This window comes from Lagenorhynchus albirostris, chromosome 1 (assembly GCF_949774975.1).
Source record: "Lagenorhynchus albirostris chromosome 1, mLagAlb1.1, whole genome shotgun sequence".
In the NCBI taxonomy this organism is placed as follows: domain Eukaryota; kingdom Metazoa; phylum Chordata; class Mammalia; order Artiodactyla; family Delphinidae; genus Lagenorhynchus; species Lagenorhynchus albirostris.
In genome coordinates this window covers 77826433-77848119 of record NC_083095.1, presented here as the reverse complement: position 1 = coordinate 77848119, position 21687 = coordinate 77826433, and the positions used below count along the sequence as shown (strand labels likewise).

Below are 21687 nucleotides of genomic sequence, written 5' to 3'. Positions count from 1 at the left end.
CCTCTGATGTGGATTTGACCATAAAGGAAAGGGACAGGCTTGAGGCTACATGTCATTCTAAATTGCTCCCTATTCCTGGGGATGGCCAGTTATCCCCAGGGGCACACTGTGCTTCTTGGTCCAGCAGAAACATAATCAGGGATCTATAGCTGTGGTTTCTCAAGCATTTTGGTTTTAGAATTCTTTACTCTCTTAAAAATTATTGACAGCGCAAAGAGCTTTTGTTTATATGGGTTATATCTAACGATATTTCTCATATTAGAAATTAAAACAGATTAAATTTCTAAAAATAGGTACATATTAACTCATTTAAAATAACAATAATAAGCTCATTGCATATAACAGTTTATGCAAAATAACTGTTTTCCCAAAAACTTTCGTGAGAAAAATGCCCTCATTATACATTTTTTCAAATCTCTTTCATGGATGACTTAATAAAAGAGAACATGATTATTATATATGCTTTTTCATTTAGAACCTGTTGTAATATGTTGTTCCTTTTTCTTTTTTTTCAAGGAGTTGTTATTTTTAATATGCAAAGGCTTTTTATATAATCATAATAATGTATAAATATATATCCATGGTACATGTGTTACATACTACTTGACTAATAATCTGGTTGCTGGGACTACCTTGTAATTTAGGTTTCTGTGTGCTTTTCTCTATTTTCCTAACTTTCTTTATTGATATGTTATTTCCCACACATAATGCAATAAGTGTTATTGAAGTTAAAAATAATATCTTAGGTAGTTTCCAAAAATGATTTTTCCATCAATTATGGACAGAGAGATGGACTGGATACATACCAAATATAAAACAGCAAGGCTTGCATTTGTATGACTAATGTTACTATGTTAGGTATATCCCCAGGCCATGGAAGCCTGGGGTATGGTTTACTTACAAGATAGTAATAAACCCTTCACACTTGGGAGTGCTTAGGAAATATAACTTTTTCTCAAAGGTTCACACTCCTCTTAGTTTCCAGGTGTTCCATATGCATCTATATTGTATAGCTGAGCAGCGCCAGAGCAGCTGTCCGGGGACGTGTATGCCACGTAACGCCCCATTCACTTGCATGTTAATGCCTGGACAGTATGCCTGCAAGAGCAGAATGTTGCATTCTTAACATCAAGAGCCATTCTCGCATTTTGATAATGACTTTAAATATATTAAATATGTTGTTTCAATTGAACTGTATGAAGAAAATACAGCATCTCATAGATACGTAGGTGGAAACAGAGGACCTAGTAGACTCCCTGAGAGTGTTTTGGGGACCTCTCGGGGTCCTCAGACCACACTTTGAGACCAGTGCTTTTTTTTCTTTAAATTATTAATTAATTAATTAATTATGGCTGCGTTGGGTCTTTGTTTCTGTGCGAGAGCTTTCTCTAGTTGGGGCGAGCGGGGGCCACTCTTCACCGCGGTGCGCGGGCCTCTCACTATCGCGGCCTCTCTTGTTGCGGAGCACAGGCTCCAGACGCGCAGGCTCAGTAGTTGTGGCTCACGGGCCTAGTTGCTCCGTGGCATGTGGGATCCTCCCAGACCAGGGCTCGAACCCGTGTCCCCTGCATTGGCAGGCAGATTCTCAACCACTGCGCCACCAGGGAAGCCCGAGACCGGTGCTTTTTATGTGGAGTTTGGGCACAGGCAGTTTGCATGGTTTAATGTCAGTCTGTGACCACATATTGGAACAGGCACAGAAATGTAATATGAATATGGGTGGCAGATTAGGCAGCTGAGCGATAGGATTTGAGAAGCATGAAGAGATGCTCCTGCCCCAAAGTATTCCCCTTTCAGTGCCCCTCACGGTGCTTGAACCTGACCATTTGTCTTATCTTTGGGTCAAGACACTGGATGCTCCTATTTAAATGTAAACTTACCAGTCAGCCTTTAAATAAACCTGTATGCAATGGCATACATTGCAAGACTCAGAGCTAGGAATGTAAATGTGAATAAAACAGAATAATAGAACAATGTAGTAGCAACTAGTTCCCTGAGAGAATGGAAAACATGACAAGCAAGTTTTGATGGGACAGGGAACAGTGGTTGAAAAAGTCTGAAGAGGGTGTTACCAAGGACTGATTCAGGCCACAGGGGAGGTGGCCAGCATACATAACTTGAGGGACATCGAGAATTCTCATCTGGAAAGAAAAGAAGTATCGCCCAAACCTCATTTCTTTGAATTAATCAACTCTTCTTTTAAAATGAACATACGCTTTCCTCTCCCAACCATTATAGAGACAACTTTCAGAACTATTGGACATTCCCACTTGTGTCATTCAGTGTTCCACCAGAGAAAGAGAATCATTAAGTTCTGTATTTATCTATATATCTATACCCAGATATAGATACAGACGATCCCCAACTTACGATGGTTTGACTTACGACTTTTTGACTTTACAATGCTGCAAAAGTGATACACATTCAGTAGAAACCATACTTTGAATTTTGATCTTTTCCCAGGCTAGTATGATGCTCTCTTTTGATGCTGGGCAGTGGCAGCTCCCAGTCAGCCATGCAATCAGAAGGATAAACAACTGTTACACTTACAACCATTCTGTACCCATACAACCATTCTGTTCTCCACTTTCAGTACAGCATTCAATAAATCACATGAGACATTCAACACTTTATTATGACATAGGCTTTGTGTTAGATGATTTTGCCCAACTGGGGGCTAATGTTAGTGTTCTGAGCCTGTTTAAAGTAGGCTAGGTTAAGCTATGATGTTCAGTAGGTTATGTGTAGTAAATGCATTTTTGACTTAAGATATTTTCAATTTACAATGGGTTTATTGGGATATGTGTGTGTGTGTGTGTGTGTGTGTGTGTGTGTGTATATATATATATATATATATATAAAGAAATTGACTAATGTGGTTGTGGGAACTAGGCAAGTCTATCAGGACAAGAAAGCTGGAAACTCCTGGGCAGGAGTGATGTTGCAATCCACAGGCAAAATTTCTTCTTCCAGGAAACCTCAGTTTCAACAGATTAGATCAATACAACTCAGACTATACAGGATAATCTCCTTTACAAAAAGTCATCGGACTGTGGATCATAACCACATTGACAAAATATCTTCACAACACCACCAGATTAGTGTTTGATTAAATAACTGGGTACTGTAGTCTAGCCAAGTTGACATAGAACTGACCATTCTAACACATGATGATGAATTTGTTTGATCTCAACTTCTTTCTTCCTAAAACCTTCTTATAAATTAAAATTTAAAAGCAACCTATTAACTCTTGTAAAAATAAAATACAGGGCTTCCCTGGTGGCGCAGTGGTTGAGAGTCCGCCTGCCGATGCAGGGGACACGGGTTCGTGCCCCGGTCCGGGAAGATCCCACATGCCGCGGAGCAGCTGCACCTGTGAGCCATGGCCGCTGAGCCTGCGCGTCTGGAGCCTGTTGCTCCGCAATGGGAGAGGGCACAACAGTGAGAGGCCCGCGTACCACAAAAGAAAAAAAAAAAAAAAGCGGAAAAAATAAAATACAGTATGTGTGAAACTATATATATATATATATATATATACACACACACACATTTTATGAACAAAATTTTCTTTAGAAATGCATAGAAATATCTAAATTAAAAGTAATATTGTTAATATTGTTTTTTCCAGTTAAAAATAAATAAATAATAAAAGCAACCAAGGGGGACTTCCCCGGTGGTCCAGTGGTAAAGAACCCACCTTCCAATGCAGGGGACTTGGGTTCGATCCCTGGTGGGGGAACTAAGATCCCTTATGCCCCATAGTGTAGCCAAAAAAATAAAAAATAAAAATAAAAACAACCTAGGGAATAAGAAGGACAAAGGATAAGAAAAACACAGCTCAAGAAGAAAATAAGAGAATAGGAAGAGCAAGCTGGTCAGGTGGGAGGGGAATGGAGAAGAGACACAGTATGGACAGTGAGAAATTGCCACAGAGAGACATACAAAATCAGGGTGGGAAAGACAAAGGACAGGAAGACAGAGAGAGGGAAGAGTGACTGTTCCTGAGTTAAACTGCTCTCATCACTCATTTTAAAGAAGGAATTGGAGAAATTATTATTATTCCCAGCTTTCCATTTTCTTTACCCTTAGAGCTGAATGGCAGAGTTTGCCAGGTAGGGACACATAACTCCCAAACCTGAAGTGATCTGAAAATTATTAACTTTAGATCCTTCCTGGAGCTGGTCCCTGGGCTAGAAATTTCCCATCTCTATGCTCTTCTGAATTTGACTCTAAGGGAAATGTGTCCGTTTCCTCTCTTGATCAGTGCCTTGGGCTCTGCAGTCAGACTGTGTGGAAGGCATCCTTGCAGATGCCCCCACTGATCCTGCCCTCCGGATTATACACAACTTTTGTATTGTACACTCCTTTTGAGAGTGGGTTGGACCTAGAAAATCATTTTTAATGAATAGAATGTGACAGAGTGGTGGGATGTCACTTCTGAGATTAAGTTACAAAAGATTGTGACTTCCATCTTGCTAGCACTTACTCTCTTCCTCTCTTTCCCTCTGAATCTTCTGGCTTGCTTGTTCTAATGAAGTGAGCTGCCATGTTGTAAACTTCCTTATGGAGAGGCCCATGTGGCAAGGAACTATGGGCAGGCTTTGGCCAACATTCAGAGAGGAGCTGAGGCCCTCAGTCCAATAGGCCACGAGGAATTGAATTCTGTCCATAAACACGTGAGAGACGATGGAAGTCAATCCTCCCCCCATTGATCCTTGATATGACCAGCCCTTGCTGACACCTTGAATGCAGCCTATGAGGGACCCTGAGTCAGAAGACCCAGCTAAGCCCCACTCGGATTCCTGACCCACATAGAGTATGAGACAGTAAATGTTGTTTTAAGTCCCTAAGTTTTGGGGTAATTTGTAATACAGCAATAGATAACTCATACAGTCTGCCTGTATTTAGATCCCACCACTGATTAGCTATGTAACCTTGGGCAAGTAACTCGAATTCTATGTCTCAGCCAACTCAACTGTAAAATGTAGACAATAATAATAATACTGGGCTTCCCTGGTGGCGCAGTGGTTGAGAGTCCGCCTGCCGATGCAGGGGTCACGGATTCATGCCCCGGTCCGGGAAGATCCCACATGCCGCAGAGCGGCTGGGCCCGTGAGCCATGGCCGCTGAGCCTGCGCGTCCGGAGCCTGTGCTCCACAACGGGAGAGGCCACAACAGTGAGAGGCCCGCGTACCGCAAAAAAAAAAAAAAAAAAAAAAAATAATAATAATAATACTGACTGTATAAGACTACTGTAGGACTAAATGATTTAATTCATATAAAAGCCAAATAGTGCCTGGCACACAGTTAATGTGAGCTTACTACGGCTACTGCGATTACTACAATTATCATCATCATCATCATTAAAAGTTTTGGGAAGGACCATTGTGTATATCCTTCTAGAGAAACACACAAGGTCACCACCAGGCAATGAAGACTAATTGCTGCTCCTTAGGGAGCTATTCTTACATTTTCAGCATTAACTTCCCAAGCTGGGGCTAGCTTCATGAGATTCTATATTTTGAATGGCATGTCCACATACACAGGTGGTCCCAGAGAGCCCAGTGCCTCCAGGAGCCCAGGATATCCTAAAATATTTCTGAAGTATCTGGGAAATGACCTCTTCAGCCATCTTTTCATATCTGATCCCTTTCATCATGGTGTGATTTTTATCCAAGGATTTTTAGCACACAGTCATGGATTTATCTGATGAAGAAATGGAGAAGACCTCTGGCCTCAGGGATTGGCAAGCCATCCCTTAACCGGAACTCTGAGAAGAGCCTACAACTGCCTTTCCTAAGATTTACTCTGGAATCTTGCAGAACTTCTTCTCTGGAGGTGCTGACAGGGAGGTGGGGGAGGGGTGTCTACAAGAGGGAAAGGCCATATTAAAGGATCATTATTGGTCATTTCTCTTTCCTTACCTGTATATGAAGAATAATATTTTACTTTCTCTACTTTTCTGAGCTGTCTTATTAGAAATGAATGAATGATGATATCTTTAACACATCTGTTACAGCGAAAGGAGGCTTCAGGTAATGAGTACCTTTGATTTAAAAAAAAAAACTGCCAAAAGGTAACAGATGGAATGTTAAGTACTGGCTGAATGAGCCTTGCAATTTTTGCAGAAATGGGGCTGAACTCAGATCTCAAGGAATTCTTCTTCTCCTAGATATCCAAGAATGCCATAAAGGCACCATCGGTTGACCAGGGCAAGGAAGTTGTCACTCAAATGGACATCAATCTACTCTTTTTTGTCCCTTCCCAATTTGTTTTCTGTAAGCTTGCAGCAGCTGCTGGGAGAGAAGTAGCCTTAGAAGAGGTGCCCATAGCTGTGCTGACTCTGAGAGAGAAGAAAAAAAACCTATCAATATAAGTGCTTTGGATCAATCTGCAGGAGCTAATTTGACTCTCCCAAATTTCAAGTAATTAAAAGAGTTCTTTGTCTCCTCTTTGCCTGAACTGGAGGCATCAAGCATAGTGATTTGGTCCGGCTTTGAAATAAGACAGACTAAGACGTAAATCCAAATTTAGCTTAAAAGGCATTCCTTAACCCCCAATCTTAATCTCTTCATCTATAAAATGGTGATAAAAATGCCTATCTCACAGAGCTGTTGATAGCTATTATTATGATATGAGAGATAATGTTTAAGATGGAAGATCGGTGCAGGGGCGGAGAGAGAGATTGAAAGCTGGACCTGCCTCTGCGAATGCTGGTTTAGGGAGAATGGCATCACTGCTAGCATAAAGCACTTTGCATATTCCAGGATAACTGAGGGATGGTGTGAAGCAGCAGTCCCAGCCCCCAGGCCTTCAACAGTGTATTGCTGCCTCCTGGAAATTCTACCCTGCCCTGTTCGTTAGAAGAACTGAAAACCAATCATCGTATAGGGCTGAGCCTAATCCTATTTACTCAATGCAGCGCATTCTGACTGCTCCAGCCCACAGCAATCTCACCCTTCCAAAAAGCTTCTGCTCCGCTCACTGGACACTGAACAAGTCCCAATTTCCATTGCTGCTTACCTTACTGTACTATGTTTATAGTTTGTCTCAGAAACTAAGTTGCAGATCCTTGAGGATGGAAAGGGTCCCAGTAGTAGGCACCGTGAACTGTGCTCCACAAACTGCTCTGTGGATCTCTAAGATTCTGTAGAGGTGACTCAGGTCTATCAGCTGGGATGAGAGAACTGGGCTCCCAGTGCAAAGCTTGGGCTCATCACCCTCACTGTCTCCTACCAGGTTTAGCCAGAAGACCCTGGCTTTCATCCATTTTGCTTTTGCACTTCAACAGTGATGATGATGATGGCGTATTTATTGAGCACGCCGGTATCTCCTTAGGCCATACCATTGTAGGGGATTTGCCCGCCCAGTTTCCAACTGCCTGAGGGCTTTCTCTGGCAGCCAGAGAATTCACTCCCCTGGGACAACCTTCAACACTGACTGGATATAGTATGTAAATACCTCAGGTTCCTTGACCTTCTGGGGGTGACTCTGAGGTGGGTGTTCCTTACTGACTCCCAGAGTTCCCCAATGTGATTAGGCTCCACTTTCTCACAGTGGAAACTGACTTGATAACCTACCCCTTACTGGCTTTCTTCCCTTCCCCATCTCACGTTCTCACTTACAGGTATTTCCTGGGATATTCTCCCAAATCGCTGTCTCAGGGTCTGCTTCTGGGAAAGCAGACATTAACTCAGCATCTGTTCATTACCAATCACTGTTCTAAAAGCTTTACAGATACTGACCACTTCAATTCTTCCACCATCCTATTAACAACTTTAAATTGTATTTTTATTTGCAAATATGAAATTGAAGCAAGGAAAGGTCAGGTGTCTCACCTGAGTTCATAAAGCTAATATATGCTGATGCCAGGATTCAAAGCATAGGGTTCCATAATGAAGAGACTTTGAAATTTGCTGATCCACGTTGATATCCTGCCCATTCGAGAAGAATCACAGCTTCCTCCAGAAGTCCTTGGCAAAGCTCATTTTCTCCCATTAACTCCTGAATCTTGTCTTTGTTTTTAAATATTTTAAATCTAGATGACCTTGGTCTGTGGTTTGAAGGTGACTCTATGGGAGTCATTGTTTTTTTTAATTGGAGTCGAGTTGATTATCAATGTTGTGTTAGTTTCAGGTGCACAGCACAGTGATTCCGATATACATATACATATACCTATTCTTTTTCAGATTCTTTTCCCATATAGGTTATTACAGAATATTGAGTAAAGTTCCCTGTGCTATACAGCAGGTCCTGGTTGATTATCTATTATGTATATAGCAGTGTGTATCTGCTAATCCTAAATTCCTAATTTATTCTTCCCCCCACCTTTTATTTTGTTTCTTACATACCAAACTCTGTTATGGAGGTCAGGGCAGGGGCGATGCAACAGGGAGAAGCAGTGTGTCCTGATATCTTGACTGAGTGGCGTTTACTATTTCTGCTGGTTCCTTTGCCCGTGTTACTGGAGGAATAAGGCCTTGGTTCTAGAAATCATTCCCCCAAGGATGGTAGTACCAATAACACAGATGTAGATGTTGGGAGGAAGGAGAAGCTAGCTGGTGTGGAAAACGAGGGTTCGTGGGGAAGGCTCTTCCTCAGGAGATGAATTCTGTTTTAAGAAATGTTTTGTGTTTGAAGAAATGGTGATACACACAGTTGGAAACATTCAGCATGAGGTTAGAAAAAGTGAGCTTGGAACTTGGAAGAGGTGGTAATAAAGATCTGGGCCTAGAGGTGGTGGTGGATGAAGTCATAGGAGAGGATAAGACTTACATTTATAGAGGATGAAGGAGGTTCAAGGATGGAATATTGGGGAACGCCCATTCCTGATGAAGAAGAGAAGTCATCAAAGGAGGCAGAGAGGTAAGAGAGCCAGGGTAGTGCTTCCCAAGGATGAGGAAGGGGAATAGTATTAGTTTCAAGAAACAGTAACTAATCAATAGGGCCAAACACTACAATGGTCAAGAAGGAGAACAAGGGCCAAAATTAAAATGTCATGCTTGGGATGTCTCTCTTGACCTTGCAGGTCAGAGACTAGAATGTTGAGGTAGAAACTAATGAGAGGAAGGGTTTGGAAAATGTGAAAAGTGGTGTGTAAGTCATGCAATTTAGTAAATCAATCCTTTGCTTTTGTGAACAGTATTCTAGAACCACCCAATCCCCAAACCTCCTCAATACACTGTTTTAATGTATAAGTGTTTAAGTGAGGAATCTTTAAGGTCGACCTCAATCTTAACTGTCTGGGTTTGTTTTGTTTATTTGTTTGTTTGGTTGGTTTTAAAGACTAGTAAATCATTCCTTAGGGAACAAATACTCTAGCTAGCCACTAGAGAATTGCCACACAGGTATTATTGATTTTTAAAGAATTAGACTGTAGTCAATTTACTTAACATCACAACTTAATAGAAGGCAAAATAATTTTATTTGATGATTAAGAAGATATTCCAGGATCTGGCTGTACCTCTGGGACATCACTCTGAATTCCATTACAAAGACAGCAGGGAAAACAAATGCTAGACAAGGAGCCAGGAGGTCTGGGCCTAGTCCCAGCTTTCATCAATTCAGCTCACCTCAGAGAGCTTCAGTTTTCTTATCTTAGAATGAGGAGGTTGACTTTATCAGAGAGTCCCAGACCAGTACTGGTCTCTGATGATGTTTGCATCTTCTCCTTTCCAGCAAAGGAAGGAGGGAAGTGGAGAGTGGGGAGAGAAAGAAAGAAAGAGAGAGAGAGAAAGGAAGGAAGGAAGGAAGGAAAGAAAGAAAGAAAGAAAGAAAGAAAGAAAGAAAGAAAGAAAAGAAAGAAAAATTATGTAGTGAGTGTTACACTGCAACATGAGTTGTTTATGAAGTCAAATTTATTTATTTTTAATTCTAAGATTTGTCATTTCTACTGTATGCTAAAATGTTCTTTTATAAAACAATGTTCTAGGCATTAACAGATTTTTTAATATGTTTACATAGCAACATAAAAAGCTAGCAACCTCATGGTACTGCTGAAAATTTTCTCTAGATTTTTACTGGTCTATGGACCCACTGGGCTAGAATGCTTATTTCCTCTTCAATTCTAGGTTGAATGTGTCAAGTAGAGTTTAAAATCTCTGACTTTTATTTATTTATTTATTTTCACATCTTTATTGGAGTATAAATGCTTTACAACGTTGTGTTAGTTTCTGCTGTGCAACAAGGTGAATCAGCTATATGCATACATATATCCCCATATCCCGTCCCTCTTGAGCCTCCCTCCCACTCTCCCCATCCCACCCCTCTAGGTGGTCACAAAGCACAGAGCTGATCTCCCTGCGCTATGCAGCAGCTTCCCACTAGCTAGCTATTTTACATTTGGTAGTGTATATATGTCAGTGCTACTCTCTGACTTCATCCCAGCCTCCCCTTTCCCCCCGCAACCATGTCCTCAAGTCTGTTCTCTACACCTGCATCTTTATTCCTGCCCTGCCACTAGGTTCGTCAGTACCACTTTCTTAAATTCCATGTATATGTGTTAGCATACGGTATTTGTTTTTCTCTTTCTGACTAACTTCACTCTGTATTACAGTCTCTAGGTCCATCCACCTCACTACAGATAACTCAATTTTGTTCCTTTTTATGGCTGAGTAATATTCCATTGTATATATGTGCCACATCTTCTTTATCCATTCATCTGTCAATGGGCACTTAGGTTGTTTCCATCTCTGGGCTATTGTAAATAGAGCTGCAATGAACATTGTGGTACATGACTCTTTTGGAATTACGGTTTTCTCAGGGTATATGTCCAGTAGTGGGATTGCTGGGTCATATGGTAGTTCTATTTTTAGTTTTTTAAGGAACCTCCATACTGTTCTCCATAGTGGCTGTATCACTTTACATTCCCACCAAAAGTTCAGGAGGGTTCTCTTTTCTCCACACCCTCTCCAGCATTTATTTTTTGTAGATTTTCTGATGATGGCCACTCTGACAGGTGTGAGGTGATACCTCATTGTGGTTTCGATTTGCACTTCTCTAATGATTAGTGATGTTGAGCATCTTTTCATGCATTTGGTGGCCATCTGTATGTCTTCTTTGGAGAAATGTCTGTTTAGGTCTTCTGCCCATTTTTGGATTGGGTTGTTTGTTTTTGTGATATTGAGCTGCATGAGCTGCTTGTATATTTTGGAGGTTAATGCTTTGTCAGTTGCTTCATTTGCAAATATTTTCTCCCATTCTGAGGGTTGTCTGACTTTTATTTGGATCTCAGATGAGAGCAACAGGAGGCACCCAGCAGCACGGCCAGTGTCTGAACGCTTATCAGAGCCTGGCAGCTATCTGCCATACTTGTCAGCAGCAGTAACATATTGAGAAGAAATTTCAAAAGCAGAGCTCTCATCCCAGGACACTGGAGCTCTGAATGCCAATGAAAAATTGTGCATCCTTGTAGAGTAGAGAGAAAGAAGATGTGTTTTGACAAATTCCTTAATCACTGTAAAGGAAATTTCACCAGCTCAAAGATACTGGAAATGAGACCCGCTCAGCACAGGCTGGAGAGACAAATTAACCTGAAAGTTGACTACAGAAACATTACCTTAGAACCAGAATAAAAGTTATTTATGTCCATTTTTACCTCCTGAAATGTGGGTCTTACCCTGGCACCTGAAATAAATGACACAAAACTCCATTCATCTCCTTCCCACTGTGTACCTGCCTATTTCTGAAGGAACTCTTAAAACTGTAGCAGGTCAGAGCAAATTGTCGCTGGCAGAAGCTTCAATATATCTGTGCCACTAAACTGCAGGCAGGAAGAATTAAGATGCAGAAATTAGGAATCAAGGGCATTGAGTTTAATGTAACTGAGACTTATCTAAGTGTAGTTTCATAGATCTCAATCTCATAAAGCCCTAGGCAAAACCTGAGGTGGGCACTGATGATTCTACCGACGGAGGAAGCCATGAATTTCAATACACCATAGCAACAGAATACATTTCTCATTAAAGATGCGGACATAATACAGTTCAGAACAAAACTCCATAAGAAACAAAGAACCAAAAGCAGTGTTGGTGTTCCCCATGAACTCGCAATGAGTTCTGCCCAGAATGTTTTGTTTATTGGGGCAGGAAATTGTTTTCTGAAATCAGAGGCATTGTGTCTTTTTTGGTGAGTAGAGGCCTCCTGAAAGTCAAATGAGAACGGAACTTTCGGAGAGAGAGGCATACAAACAGACCTGAAGGGCAGGCATTGGAAATCAATACAAAGGAAAAGGAAGGGGACGGATCTGCAAGAGAGATCTCAGGATTTTCTTTTTTTTTTTCAGACGTGTGAATTTTTGTTCCCCGACCAGGGATCAAACTGTCACTTCTTGCCGTGGAAGCATGGAGCCTTAAGCACTGCACCACCAGGGAAGACCCTCATGATTTTCTACTGACCACTTTTACAAGACACTTTGATAAACCTTTGCTAATCACCAAGTCATTTAATCCTTAAAGTAACCTTGAGAAGCAGGTCTTTTCATTCCCATTTTCCAGAAGATGAAATAGGTTCTGAGAGTTTAAATCACTTGCTCAGAGTCACACAATCCTTAAATTGTAGAGTCTTACCCAGGACTCAAACCCTCATCTGCCTAATGTAAACTTCGTGCTATACACTCAGGAGAGTGTAAATTTGAGGTTAAACGGTGGTTGACCTGGAGGCAAATGCAAATGAGCCATGATACTACTGCGGCTTAATCTATCGCTTTAACAAACAGTTCCTGCTGGAGATGCCCTGAGGATGAATCAGCTCAAAGGATGGCAAAGGGTGCGAGGATCCGCCTCCCAGGCTTCTGCAGGTGTGCCCAGCTTGCCTCCATCTCTGCTGAGATTCAGTCAAAACGGCCCCCTGGAACAGAGCCCCCTCTTAATTTTAAGAGACTTTCACCAGAGTGGCATACTAACTCTGACCTTATTATGTAATCTTCCAATCTTAAGGTGTCAGAAAAAGAATAAAATAAAGACATTTTCCATGTGTTAACTGCAGGAGGTCTTCTTACCTGTGAATCCTTGCCTGTGTTAAGCAGTTTTGACGTCTGTGACTTTTATGAGAGAGATAGAACAGATATCATCAGAAAAAGACAAATATTTTCCTGCATCTGTCCCCTTGCTAATGAAGAAAGGAATTCAAGTCAAGGCTTTTTGGTATGGCTTCCAATTCTTTGACCAAAGGAATTCATCAACTTAGTAGCTTATCACAAATATCTTAGAAACAAATGATAATCATTACTTAACATTAAAAAAAAAGACTAATGTAAGTGGGTACACCATTATTCCTAGCAGTGCAGAATCAAAAGCAGGTGTCTTTTTTAGGAATATTTCTGTTCATGGGCTTAACTGGTAACAATACCTTCTTGCCCTCCCACCAGTAAAAGACCTTCACAGTTTAAATACTTGAAAAAAAGCACAGAAAGGTGGTTTTTTTTTTCTCTTTGCTAATGGAAAAATAAATAAATCTTCAGTCAATATATAGATAGTACTCATGTGTATGGTGTTGGATCAAAAAAGATGGCAGCGGGCTTCCCTAGTGGCGCAGTGGTTGAGAGTCCGCCTGCCGATGCAGGGGACACGGGTTCGTGCCCCGGTCCGGGAGGATCCCACATGCCACGGAGCGGCTGGGCCCGTTAGCCATGGCCGCTGAGCCTGCGCTGCGCAATGGGAGGGACCACAGCAGTGAGAGGCCCGCGTACCACAAAAAAAAAAAGATGGCAGCTAGCAGAGGTCAGCCCCCTCCTCACCTCTACAGTTATTCCATCATTGCCTTTTATACTTTCCCCAGATGGAACGTGAGTCAATGCAGGCCAAAGTCATGAGCATAATTAACTGGAGAAACGTATTTTCAGCAGACGGATGACTCCTGTAGCTGGGAGGTGAGGCTGAAATGGATATTGAAGACAGATTCAATGTTGTGTACAGTTTAATATATCTCCAATAATAGGGGTGAAGGCTATCTTTACCAAGTGTGGCCTCTTAGTTCCTGTGTCTCCAAGAATGGTAGGTCTTAGATAGTCACTAGGCTTGGGCCTGCCTTCCCTATGGTTAAACCAGCAAATGTTTATGAGGCTCTTGGCCAGGGTAAAGGGGCCAGGGTCTTTGACCAGCAGATAGAGTGAGACTAACTGGCCCTCCTGGAATTGAATCCACAACCCTGGCCTCATTAACACCACTTGAGCAACTGACCACCATGAGTAATAAAGCATAGCAAATGGGATACTGTGGCCAGATATGACTGTGGCCATTTTTCATTATTTTAAAGCTGTATCAATCTTTCTGGTAAAACACATATAAGAGGCCCTGTATGTGAGAAAATCCTCAGAACCAATACTTCATGTGAGAATTTGCCAGAGGGAAAAATAAAATACATGAATTTTATTTCAATAATCAGGCTTCAGATTTTGTCAGGCCTTTAAAAAGTATATACGTAAAAGGTACAGAAGTGCTGAAAGGATAAAAATTAGAAATTTCTTGTTTGGCCCTGCAGGCCTAGGGGCTGTTACTACGTGCTTTCCAGCTGCTGGTGATATTGGCTGCATGGTGCCCCACACTCAAATGCTGCTGGTTTCCAGGGCTGGCTCTGAACAACTCAAGCATCCCCATGGTATTTTATTGCTCTGTGGGCACATCACTGGACTTTTAATAAATGGCAGAGAGCTTTCAGGGGTTTAGAAACCTGGGAGGCTTGGCTTTTTCCAATGAGACTATAGTAGCTTCTATGTCCTCTAAGACCCAAAGTCCAAGTCCTCTAGCTCTCTACGAAGAGAAACTGGTTTGGGGAGATACCCAGTTTAAAATACAGGGTGTGGGGCTTCCCTGGTGGCGCAGTAGTTCAGAGTCTGCCTGCCGATGCAGGGGACACGGGTTCGTGCCGCGGTCCGGGAGGATCCCACATGCCGCGGAGCGGCTGGGCCCGTGAGCCGTGGCCGCTGAGGCTGTGCATCCGGAGCCTGTGCTCCGCAACGGGAGAGGCCACAGCAGTGAGAGGCCCGCGTACCGCAAAATAAAATAAAATAAAATAAAATACAGGTTGTGGAGGAGCAAACCTGATATGTGGGGATATAGGGTGGTGGGGAGGGTTCTATCAAACTGATGGTTTCTATTTGGCTGTCCTAGAAGAAAGGCGGCACAGTATAAAAAGTACCGAAAAGTATTAGGCTTGGAGTCAGACAATCCAAGTCTGAATGACAGCTCTGCCACTTACCAGATGTATAAATTGACAAGTAACTTAATCTTAATTTATTCTGTCCCAGACGTCATGGAAGGACTAACAAAGCCCAGTATCTGAAATCTCTCTCTCTCTCTACCTATCTATCTATCATCTATCTACTCTCCATCTATCTTACCCATACTAGTTTCCTTTCTTTTCGCTCTGTCTTTCAACTAACCCTGCAGACAAGGGCTTCAGCTGTCATATTCAGTGTTATATCTGCAGACCTGGATGAATTAAATCCTAAAGTGGTGAGATAATTTGATCACCTGACTACAGCATCATTACTGGTAAATTTTTGGGAAATCTTAGAGAATGCAAGAGGATTTCACACAGAGGTGAACGTTCTACTCTCCCCCCAATATAGGCTGAAACTATAGACTGAGCCCCGGAATAAATCCTAGACTGGGTAATTAAACAGATCACTTTTGTGCACACTAAAGCAATGTGCGGACCACCCAGAATCCAAGAGGATGCACTCAGTGTCAGAGCAAGGAGTGTCGTTCCCACTTCCTTTTGTGGTGGGGTTATTTGACCGATAAAGCAGGTAGTGCCTGTCCTACCCCACGTATCTTGATTTCAGTAAAGTGTGTGAAAAAGGCATTTGTAGTCTCATGGACAAGAAAAAATTGGGGCTGCAAAATAATATATTTAGGTAGGTTCTTTATCTATCAAATAATCATAGACAAAAGTATGAAACTTGACCCAAGAGGGTGTCTAGGGATATGACAAAGATATGCCATACCATAGTTTAATGATAATTAGCACTTTGGATGGCAAAACCTAGATTCAAAAATGTCGTCAAGGACCATATATAGACAGAAATAAATAAAATGAATTAGAAGAGAAAGAAATATTTTTTAAAGCTGGTACGTAAGTACTGAGACATGACTAAAGTGGGGAAGTCTTGACTTGAGTGGCTCATGTGGGAAAGAGAAAGAAAACTACAGAAATTCTAGTTAAATGCAGACATAAGGTGTCATTGGTGCTGCTCCAAAGACAATCCAATATTAGTCTGCGTGTACAGACTGTCCAAAATGAGGGAGGAGAGCACTACGAATTAGGAGGAAGAAGGCAAACTGGAATGCTTATAACTAGGCCATCAGAGGTGGAGGCTCTGAAAACTGTGCTACAGGGGATGGCCAGGGGAGGAGGAATGTTTAGCCAGGAGATGGGAAAAGTGGATGGTGGGTCACAGAGGTGAGCGTGACAGGTGCCCTCCCAGTATGTGCAGGGCCACGATGTGCAGATGGTTTGCTTTCCTCTAGGCAGGCTTCAGAAGAGGCACTAGGGCCAAGGGGCAGCCTCTGGAAGGAAGCAGTTTGGGTAAAATATAAGAAAAAAACACACTATTTTTCTTAGCATCTCTGATGTCCAGTAGAAAATGTGAGACTGGAGTCCAGGAAAGAGGTCTGAAGGTAGAGCGAAGAGAAGGGTCATCAACACAGAAGCTGCCAAATTGGTTGGGATTTTCAGTGTCCTCTGCCACCAGTAGCCCAGAATTGTCACACGTACATCTTCTGGGTTCCTCTTCATCCTAGGGGCACTGCTCTTCGGAGCACCCCTTCTCTTGAAAGCTTCTCTCACCCTGGAACTTCTTGGCCAGCAGACAGAAGGGGGCATCCTGTACCCTCAGCTTTAGAAAGGACCAGTCTGGCTGCCTCCCACCTCCAGAAAGTGACCTAAGTCTGGGTGAGATGTCGGCAGTCCAAGGACCTGGAAGCGGTCCCACTGTATATACTATTCTCTATCTTTTTTAGAGTTCCCAGAGCTGGCACCCTAAAATGCAGAGTAAGTTTAGGAGATGGGGGGTAGTCAGAGAGAAGGGGTTTTTATGCCACCTGACCTCTGAACTGTGGATGGAATCCCTGGAAGCTCTCTGAGGTGCCGCGAGATGTTACTCTGCCCAGCAACAATGGATAATCAAGGGCTTCGATAAAACAGACTCATTGGATTTTGAAGAGGCGACGGGGCTCTCTTAAGGTGCAGAAAGGGCTATTCAGGGAGTTGCAAACTTTGTTATGAATGGACAGACACCCTCACGGCACCGTTTTCTCCCTGCTGCTCAGACGAGCACAGGCACACGCCTCTCAGCCTTCCGCGGCTGGGGCTCCGAAGGAGGCACTCGGACCGGAGCAAAGCATTCGTGTCGCCCCGGGCCCCACCGCGCCACACACACACGAGGGGAAAGTGGGCAAAGCGAGGGGGTTGGCGCCCAATCTGGGCACGCTGGAGCTAAGCACCTGGCCTTTGTTTGCGAGTCGGAGCGGGGTAGGGGCACCCTCCCGTCGCCGCGGGGCGCGCGTCTCCGCGGAGCTGGCAGCGCGGCGCGGCGCGGTGCGGGGGAGGCCCCACGGCCCCCGCCCGGGTGCCTGCGCCGTCCCCCGCCCGCTCCGTGCGCCCGGCGCTGCGCTCTACGCGGGCCCCGCGGCCGCCGCACACTTGGCTGGGGCGAGAGGCGAGAGGGTAGGCGGGCTGCCTGGCTGGCGTTGGCGCTCTGCAGTGCAGTGTTAGCCCAGCTCCCTATATGGTCGGGGATTAGCTCGGCGCTGCTGAGGCTGAGCCAGGAGCCGGAGGAGGAGGAGGAGGAAGAGGAGGAGGAGAAAGAGCGCAGCAGCCGCGGGCGCACGCCGAGCGGCTGCCGGGCGAAGCAGAGGCGCCGGAGGCAGGGGTACCGCCGGCGCCTCGGGAACCATGGCCGAAGGGGCAGAAGGAGGCGAGGACGAGATCCAGTTCCTGCGGACTGTGAGTCTCCGCGGCGGGGGCGAGGCGACGGGCAGGTGGGGAGGAGCGCGGAGCCGGGCGAGGAGGGGCTGCGCTGCGCCGCGGTGTCCGATGCGCGGTGCCCGAAGCCAGGAGCCCGGCGCGTTCTCCGCACCAGCGGGGCCGCGAGGGGGCTGCGCGGGAAGGGGCACCTTCTCTCGCCTGTCCCTTCTTCCCCTTACGCCACCCCCACCCCAGACCTCCACCTCCACCTCTACCGCTCTCCGGGCAACTTGCTACTTAATCCGAAACCTTTGATGCCCAAACTTCCAGCCAGGGTTTGCTCGCTGTTGTTCTGACCTGGAGGATCAGAAGTGGAGGCTCTCGCCCCAGAGTCGGCCCCACTCTTTCACCCCAACACTCCACCCCAGCCCCCTGTCGCCTCCTCCACGCACTGGGGAACCGCCAGAAGGAACCAGCGGGGCAGGGGCGAGCATGGGGCACCGAGAAGTGGGCGCAGGCGCTGGGTCAGTCCTGGGATCGCTCGGAAGGGAAATCGCCCGCCACTGCCCCTCGCACGTTCAGCCCCAAGCCGGCAGCTGCTGCTGGAGCGTTGCTTGACTGTGCCGCGTATAAGAGCCGTGGCTTCTGCTACCCGCTCTTCCGAGCCCCGCAGGACAGGGAAACCCCGGGCTCTGGCTCCGCGTCACTCAGGTCCCCTCCCTGGCACCGGAGGGCGCTGCTCCGCTCCAGATTTTAGGGGAAGTGGCGGGGTTGGGGGCTGGGGTGGAGTCTGTCGTAACCACATCCACCTTGCCCCTTAGGAGTTGATGTGAAGGTTTTCGGGTGGGGGTGGACGACAACCAGTAGGGGTGGGGACATTGGGGTGCGTCCCAGCTCTGATTTTCTCCAAGTGACCTTGAGCGAGTCGCATAATCCGCCCTTCCAAGCCTCAGTTTCCTCATGGGTAAAATGAAAAAAATACAACCAGCATTTCAGGGTGATAAGGATTAAATGAGATAGTGAATGTCATAATGTTTTGTAAACGGTAAATTGCTCTATAAGTGTTAAATCATTTTATATGCGCTGCCTAGCCATCAGGGATTGGAATCCTTTCTCTCCTCTTCAAGTCCACCTTCAAACCTGCTCTCTGAAGATCACAACTTAGCTCTTGTCCATCTTTTGCACCATTCCCTCTCCTTCATGGAGTGCTTCCTTACAATTCCCTTTAGTTTCTCTTCCAAACATGGTTTCTCTTTTGGGAGTGGGACTTGGGTCTCGTTTGGGACCCAATACCCTTTGGTACTACCTTCTGATACTGCAGAATTATCCATCTCTTCATCCTGGCTCTGATCTGCAGACCCAGACCCCATCCTCATCTCTCACACTGCACACAAGACAACCACACATACCACTCCTTACAGCCCTTTTGCTGTAAATCTGCCTGTTCCCACCAAAGCCCTGTGAGATCCTTAGGCTTTCCTTCCAACAGGTGTTCTTGGTATTGCGTGGACGGCAGCTCAGGTGCTTCCTGCCTTGTGCCTTCCTCAATCAGTCATTTCTTCTGCTTACTATTAATGATCTTCTAGGTATTGTTGATTGAAGAAGTTCCATTCTGACAGACAGGCTCAGTGTTGGGTAGATGACCCAGAGGGTCAAGGCGAAATCCTGGTGGTTTTCTTGAGATCCGATCCTATGTGTTTCCCTTGGCTTCTGTGGCCATCTTTCCTGACTTTTCCTCTCCATCAGGCAGTGTCACTGTTTTTTTGGTACATCTGTAACCAAGGCTTACCGTAGAGCAGTGCTTCTTAAACTGTTTGTGTCATGGACATTTCTGCCCCTACATCAGAGCAGGTGGGCCCCTTTTAAAGCCCATTCATGGCCCCCTGTGTGGTTCAAGGATCCAGGTTAAGAACCTCTGTTGCAGAGGTACAGCATGTCAGTTATGGCTTCTACTGAAACCTGCAAGTGACCATGGGGGCTAGTGACTCCAAATGTGACATTGATCCTTTTCCTTCTAGTAATCACCTTAAGCATTTTTAGGTGTGTTCCTCAGTAACCCTATGAAGCAGCTTAACTTCTTCATCTTTGGCTTATTGGGGAGAGAATAGGTGATGAAACTGAGGCACAGGAAATCAAGTGACTTGGCCATGGTTGCCCAGCGAGTTATTGATCACTGTCATTCCATAATGTTAAATTAAATTCCCACTAGAGTGTGACATTGAGCATTACTCCAGAGGTTATAGTCTTAGGAATATACTGAGGGCTTCCCTGGTGGCGCAGTGGTTGAGAGTCCGCCTGCCGATGCAGGGGACGCGGGTTCGTGCCCCGGTCCGGGAGGATCCCACATGCCACGGAGCGGCTGGGCCCGCGAGCCATGGCTGCTGAGCCTGCGTGTCTGGAGCCTGTGCTCCGCAACGGGAGAGGCCTCAACGGTGAGAGGCCCGCATACCGAAAAAAAAAAATATATATATACTGAGATGAGAACTGCCGCTTTCTGAACCCTGACACTCTCCCTCTGTATCCATGAATTAGACAAAATTATTTCTCCAAACCTACCTGATGTAAGTTTTTGATCTGCACAAGATTTTGGTTTTATCTTGCTGCTTTTAGAGGTGTCAGGAATCATAGGGCTGTGCTATCAGTGGAAAATTTTCACTTCTGACCAAGACTAGGTTTGAGAACGTAATATTTCAGTTTAAACTCCCCCACCTACCTTTACCTTAGAGTTTCTTTCTTTTCCCAAAACAGTATCTTTGAAAGCATTTTGGCCATACGTTAGTCATGTAATGCCTCTTCGCCTTAACATCGTCCTGGACCAGAAGGTGGTTGATTTTTGACGATGAAATAGAATTCTGTCTTTGCAACCGTGAACTTTAGAGAGTTGCTACTCCAAGAGCAGAGGCTTTCTAAGCTACTTAAAAAAAAATAGACCATAGACTAGTACTGTGTCAAGGACCCTTGTCAAATTGTTGATGGTTACCGTGTCCTGTTTATCATGATAGTGACAAAAATGAAAGCAGCTAGAACTATCGATGACCTGAAATGGACCAGAATTACTGCAGTGATCCCTGTAGGCGTGTGTACTGGGGCTTCAGGCACTAGCTGGGTGGTAGTGTTCGTCCTAGTTGCCTCCTCTGATACATTTGAAGCCCACCCTCTCCTAAGTCGGGGGCAGGTCCTACACAAGGGGTTTGGAAATGTAAGCACATCATGTTAACTAAAAGCTCCTATACCCCAAACTTGAAAACGGCTGTGTAAAACTACTGATTCTCTTCTGGCCTTCCGAAATCATCTAAGTGATTCGTCATGGCAGTCATCTAAGTCAATGAGAGCGAGTCAGCCAGACGGATAGACCTAAGAATTTTCTCGAAGGCTACAATTTTCTCTCCCACTGCTGCTGGCAGTGGCATCATCCTCCCTTCCGATTGCTCTTGCTGACGTAGCCAGTGTCACTGTCACTGTCAGTGGCTCTGAAGCTGCTCAGAAGCAGATAAACCTGCCAGCCACCGATCTGAAAGCCAGAAGTTACGGCGAGAAGAGTGACAATTACCCTATCTCCAGACGGTTGGTGGAGCGGCTGGCGCTGCATCATGCTTTGAGAGTGCCAGGAAGAAGATGGTCTCTCCCCCCGATTTTTTTCCCCTTGGACTACAGCATCCGTGAAAAAAGAGAGAAAGGAAAACCTCCAAGCCTCAGCTTGCTGTTTTAAAATGCCACAGCCTTCTCTTTGCCAACGCCCTCTCCACCACAAAGTTAACTGAGACAGAACTCAAAATGAGA

The 21687-nt window shown here is 44.7% G+C and overlaps 1 protein-coding gene across 1 annotated transcript in view; it reads left to right on the top strand.

The window, feature by feature from the left end:
- Positions 1 to 17852: 17852 nt before the first annotated feature.
- RYR3 (ryanodine receptor 3) overlaps positions 17853 to 21687 on the top strand; it is a 563044-nt gene continuing 559209 nt past the window's right edge. Inside the window, 1 exon segment of the mRNA XM_060146948.1 lies at positions 17853 to 17946. Within this exon segment, the coding sequence (XP_060002931.1) occupies positions 17896 to 17946 (51 nt within the window). The 5' untranslated portion in view covers positions 17853 to 17895.